Here is a 5,469-nt window from a genome sequence, read left to right as displayed (position 1 = left end):
GATTGATGCAGCACCTCTCAATATGGAAGTATGGGGTATCGAACCACATGGGCAAGAACATAAAGCAACATATTCTTTCAATCTAGAGTGTCACAATTCTAGTCAGGGGCGGAGCTAGGAAACTTTCTTAGAGGGGGGCAAGGATGTGCCAAACGGGGCAAAAATATTTGCTAAGTGGGGGCAAATCACCATTTAGCTATACATATTACAAAGAGACTAAAAACTGAGTGGGGGCAGCTGCCCCCTTGGCTAACACATTGGATCCGCCCATGATTCTAGTTATGTATGCACTAAACATATTGAACATGCAAAGGGTGTTGGTTTGTTTTCAAGTTCTAAAGCAACAAAGTAAAGGTTGCAAGGTTCTTACAAATGTCCAAATTCTCTATAGTCTAAGAGGCAGGGCCGGTCCTGAGTTTTCCGGGACCCGGGGCGAAACCGTATTCGAGGGCCCCGAAGTGTACATTCTTAGATACAAATTCTTTCAGTGATGGTGGTAGCAAAATCAATATTCGAGGACCCCGAAATGTACAAGAATCAGTAATATTGGTATAAAGCACTAGCTTAATAGATTTTAAAAGAAAATCAGCGATGTTGGTATGAATATCAATTGCATCCTATAATTCCTTACCGCTTAGTAACCGGAAATGAGCGCAAAGGTACAAAGCTACTAGCCTAGGCCGAACGTGGAACTTACAAATCCCAATAATACAAACCTAAATAATGCAGTACAATCAGTCTATTATTAATGATCTTGTTGAAAGAAAGAATACTCAATTTCAATCGCATGTATGTTTCTTTATAAATTAACTATCACTAGATCATCATGGAAAAATTAGGGCATAGGCTAGAGAATTACATTACATACCTTTTCTCAGTTCTCTGCAATCACGCAGTTCGTTGTGGCCGCCAATCTGGTCTTCTCTCAGGCCTCGTCTAGCGCCGTGGGACAATCATGGTCTGGCGGCCCTATGTTGTTTGGAACTGGCCAAAGAAATCAGAGATCTCGATGATTATGAATAGAGAGCGGGCGGGTGCAGGGACTACGGTCTACCCGAGATTTACCGTCAGCCCCCGCCTAGGCCACGATCAGCTAACCCCTCTCCACTTCACATGGGCTGATCTGTATGGTTCTCCGATTGTGTATAGAAATTTGGACCAGCCAAACTAGTGGAGTATACATAACACAAGTATATCTGGTATCTGAGGGCCCCTTACTTTTCTGGGCCCAGGGCGGCCGCCCCTCCCGCCCTGCCCCAGGGCCGGCCCTGCTAAGAGGACAAGACAAGGTTTTACTTCCTAGTTAACAAAGGATCTAGATTCATGGGTTCAGTCAATCTATCTCTCTCAACAATCATGGTGATCGTGTTATGGATAATAAAGTTCACAGATTGTCATGCTTTCATGGTAACCTCTATATGGGCAACATGTAGTTTTGAGTAGAGAAATACCAAAATGGTGTTGTCATGCATACCAGTATTGTCACTTGGCCCAAGTAGACGTTCTTATTTATCCTAGGTGTGCGTATACCAAAGGGAATTAATTTCGATTTTCTTTGTCACAAAGTGCGATTGTTGCTGCCTGTCGGCTACACCCTCCAAATGCACACATCTACATATATGACACTCCTTTATATAAAAACAAACATACAGTAAGAGAATTATGTGTATGCCCCCTCTGCAAATGGTGGCCCTCTTTACTTTCTTTTATCATCTCGAGCTCTAAGAAAAGGTCCTCCAATGTAGATCACCTTTCTCATCTCTCTGCGACGGTGTTGGACATTGGGAATCAGTCGTCCAAGCAGACGACACTAGAAGCACAAATATGAAATAAAATCATACTGAATTGCATACCATAATATCTTGCTCAATTTAGTATTTTGGTACATCTAATTTTTTTTTGCGAAATTGGTACATCTAAATTTGAATAAATGTTTTCTGGAATGGAACGTGAAAGTACATTTCGGACCACCTTTGCATGTGCAGTGAATAGGAAAACAGCGGGCGTCGCAGCAGTCCAGTAGGCCCATGCCCGTTCTGTGCTAGGTACGAAATACTAGCTAGATGCATCTCATTAAGAAACAAGGACAGCCGTCGTGGCCATCCTTTTTAGCCGTGGGTACCTAATCGTCTTGGTGCTGTCGCGCACGCTGGATCCAATCCAACCCGAGCCGCCTTCCGTGAGACCGTGACAAAGTGCCGTCGGCGACTCGGCGTGCCGGTGGGCGGTGGGCCGGTGGTAGCTCGACGATAACATACAATAGATATTACGCACTCATCCACCGCGAGATAAGAAAGTCCAAAATCCCCATTCCCAAAGCCAAACACCAGTTTGTTCGCATCTCCATTGCTGACGTGCAGCATGGCACTGGAACCGGACGTCGCGCTGATGTTTGTGATGACTTCAGAAACATCGCACTCACTGGTTACAGTTTACACGAGCATCAATCTAATCATCCAGTACTAGGTTCAACTAGTAAGCAGTGTCACTAGTGCTCTGTATCACGCTACGTACTACACGAGAAAACGTACAGGTGTACAGTACAGAGAAATCGTCGTCTGATACGTTACTACGTTTCGCCTTGTTTGTTTATTATTCACCTTCCGCCGGAGAGGCCGGAGACGGCGGACACGTCGCCGGAGACGGGGCTGGCGTCGGTGCTGACCGTTGAAGGGAAGGACACGGCGAAGGAGTCGAACCCGTCGTTCTGCATGAGCGCGAGCGTGGTGTAGCTGAAGAAGGTCGGCACCACCTCCGGCATGGCCACCTCGCCCTCCAGGTACTGCGTCACCTGCCGCATCCCGGGCCGGGCGTCGGGCAGCGGGTGCGCGCACATGAGCCCCAGCTTGATGGCCATCCTTGCCTCGTCGGCGTCGTACTTGCCGCACAGGCGCGGGTCCACGGCGTCGAGCGCCGCGCGCCGCCGCTCGTGCTCCTGCACCCAGTCCAGCAGCACGTTCTGGTCGTCCGCCGCGAAGCTGCCCAGCGGGCGCCGCCCGCAGGTCACCTCCAGCACGAACACGCCGAAGGCGAACACGTCCGTCACCGGCGTCGCCTTGCCGGTGCGCACCAGCTCGGGGGCCAGGTACCCCATGGTGCCCACCACGTGCGTCGTCTGCGGGTCCACGCCGTGGTCGTACAGCCGCGCCAGCCCGAAGTCCCCCAGCCGGCCGTTCATGTCGGCGTCGAGCAGCACGTTGCTGGCCTTGATGTCGCGGTGGATGACGATCTTGTCCCAGTCCTCGTGGAGGTACAGCAGGCCCGACGCGACGCCGCGGATGATCTGGAACCGCTGCGCCCAGTCCAGCACCGGCCGGGTCCTGTCGTGCAGGTACTTGTCGAGGCTGCCGTTGGGCATGCAGTCGTACACCAGCAGCAGCTCCCCCTGCCGCCGGCAGTACCCGAGCAGCTGCACCAGGTTCCGGTGCCGGAGGTGGCCCAGGCTCACCACCTCCGCGATGAACTCCTTCATCCCCTGCTTCGAGTCGTGCGACACCCGCTTCACCGCGATCTCGAGGTTGTTCTTCGGGAGCACGCCCTTGTACACCCTGCCGAACCCGCCGGTGCCGAGCAGCTGCCGGTTCCTGAACCCCTTGGTGGCCTTGTACAGCTCCCTGTACGAGAAGCGGTGCGGGCCGTACTCCACCTCCCAGTCCTCGCGCACCTCCGCGTACCGCACCCGGGTGCGCACGTACAGGAAGAAGGCGACGGCCAGCGCGAGCACGAACGCCGCCGTGGCGATCGGGAGCACGATCTCCAGCACCTTGGACCGGGGCTTCGGCCCGAACCGCGGCAGCGCGGGCAGCTTCGAGATATCTAACGGCGGGGCGGCGCCGCCGTTCACCGCGAAGCTCCAGCCGAGGACGTAGTGGCGCGTGAAGATGACGCCCGTGGCCGCCGAGAACCCGACGTACGCCGTGTCGGTGACCACCGCAGACAGGTTGACCGGCGCGGAGATGAGCGGCCTCTTCGGCCTGGGCACGTCGAGCGGCGCCATTGTGACGTCGAGCCGGGTGGTGGCGCCGTCGTAGTCGACCCACACCTGCATGGGCCGGCGGCTGATGAGGCTGAGGTTCTGGAACACCCCGGTGGCGTCGTCGTAGTACCCGGCCGAGTGGTTCTGCACGGACCGCAGGCTGTTGAGGTCCACGCCCACGTGGTTGCTGTTCATGTCCTGGAACTCCGGGTTGAGCATGGTGTCCAGCTCCACCGCGAAGATGTTGTTGCCGGGCTTGCCGTTGTCGGTGACGTTGAGGATGCCCAGGTACTGCCCGGCGTTGAAGGTGGAGAGCCTGGTGCTGGGCGCGATCACGAAGGCCATGCCGTTGTCGCTCAGCACGGTGAAGTTGGAGACGATGGCGAAGACGAAGGCCGCCGAGAAGGACTGCACGGTGCCGTTGCCGTTGCGCATGCGGACCGGCGTCGGGTGGAACGCGTGCCCCGCCGCCTGGCTCGTGCCGTTGCTGAGCGCCAGGAGGCCGTTCGGGGCCACGGCGGCCAGGCCGTCCAGGGCGAGGTTGGCGCCGGAGAAGCCGTTGTAGGTGAACTGGTCGTCGGCGGCCAGCACCGCGCCATGGTCAGCGGTGCCGAGGAGGAAGAGCAAGAGGAGGATTGGGAGAAGGAGGAAGCGAAGAGAAGCCATCTCGCTCGTTCGGCACGAGCGTGCGTTGCTTGCGGTGTCCGCTGCGCCTCCGTCTCGTCTCTTGTGCAAGTAACTGAAGCCTGTGGTGGTTTGTACTAGTGTGTTTGTGGAGTACACAATTGTGTCGTGTGAACGATACGATCCTGATTTCGCGATGGTGCGACGCATTGACTGGAACGGCGAGTCTTCGTTCTAAATCGGCTGCATGAGTGCGGATCAAGGTGGGTGGAGAGACAAACAATGATGGAACGATGCACCAGCTATGTTTGGGCCATACACCTGGCCCCTCGTACGACTTGAGGGAGTCAAAGTCCAAAAGGAATTCAGACAAAACTATCTAATCTAAATCTTAGGTGGGCGATGACATTATGATAGGATCACAGGAGCGAGTGGTTAAGTGTCAGAGTGCCACACTGTGTCACACCCTGGCAATGGCAGATCGGCATTAGGCAGCTGCTATCTGGGACTATCTGCGATGAAATTGAGGTTGCTGCGATGTTTTGACTTTGTCTGCTGCTCATTTTCTTAAGGTTAAGTTAAGGTTTCGCAGAGGGTCAGTTAAGGTTTCGCAGAAATGGAGACCTTCAACATCGAAGCAGATAGCTACACATCTCTTTGGTGTCGCCGTGCAGCGATCTGGTCGGGAGGTGGTTTTTAAACATAAGGCTGGAGAAGAGCCCAACTTTAAATTAATAAAGTCTTCAACCGGTTAGGATACAATGGTGGTGATTACACAAACTTGAACAAGGTAAAAGAAAGAGGCATAGGGGGAGGGTTACCTCACCAGCCCTTCAAGAAGGAGAACGGCGAGCCAAGAATTTCACTCG

General features: G+C 54.0%; 1 protein-coding gene across 1 annotated transcript; it reads right to left on the bottom strand.

Annotated features, from left to right (window-relative positions):
* Window positions 1-2,289: 2,289 nt before the first annotated feature.
* Window positions 2,290-4,873, bottom strand: LOC127335716 (L-type lectin-domain containing receptor kinase SIT2). The gene has a single exon (XM_051362438.2). It carries the CDS (start codon window positions 4,808-4,810, stop codon window positions 2,597-2,599), a length of 2,214 nt encoding a protein of 737 aa, XP_051218398.1. The 5' UTR covers window positions 4,811-4,873; the 3' UTR covers window positions 2,290-2,596.
* Window positions 4,874-5,469: the final 596 nt, after the last annotated feature.

Source organism: Lolium perenne, chromosome 2 (genome assembly GCF_019359855.2).
Source record: "Lolium perenne isolate Kyuss_39 chromosome 2, Kyuss_2.0, whole genome shotgun sequence".
Taxonomy (NCBI): domain Eukaryota; kingdom Viridiplantae; phylum Streptophyta; class Magnoliopsida; order Poales; family Poaceae; genus Lolium; species Lolium perenne.
Note: the sequence above shows the minus strand (reverse complement) of the source record. Positions and strands in the feature narration are given on the sequence as shown.

Bases quoted from the DNA above. Each gene is read 5' to 3' on its own strand.
- LOC127335716 (XM_051362438.2), bottom strand. From the start codon at position 4,810: ATGCGTCGCACCATCGCGAAATCAGGATCGTATCGTTCACACGACACA.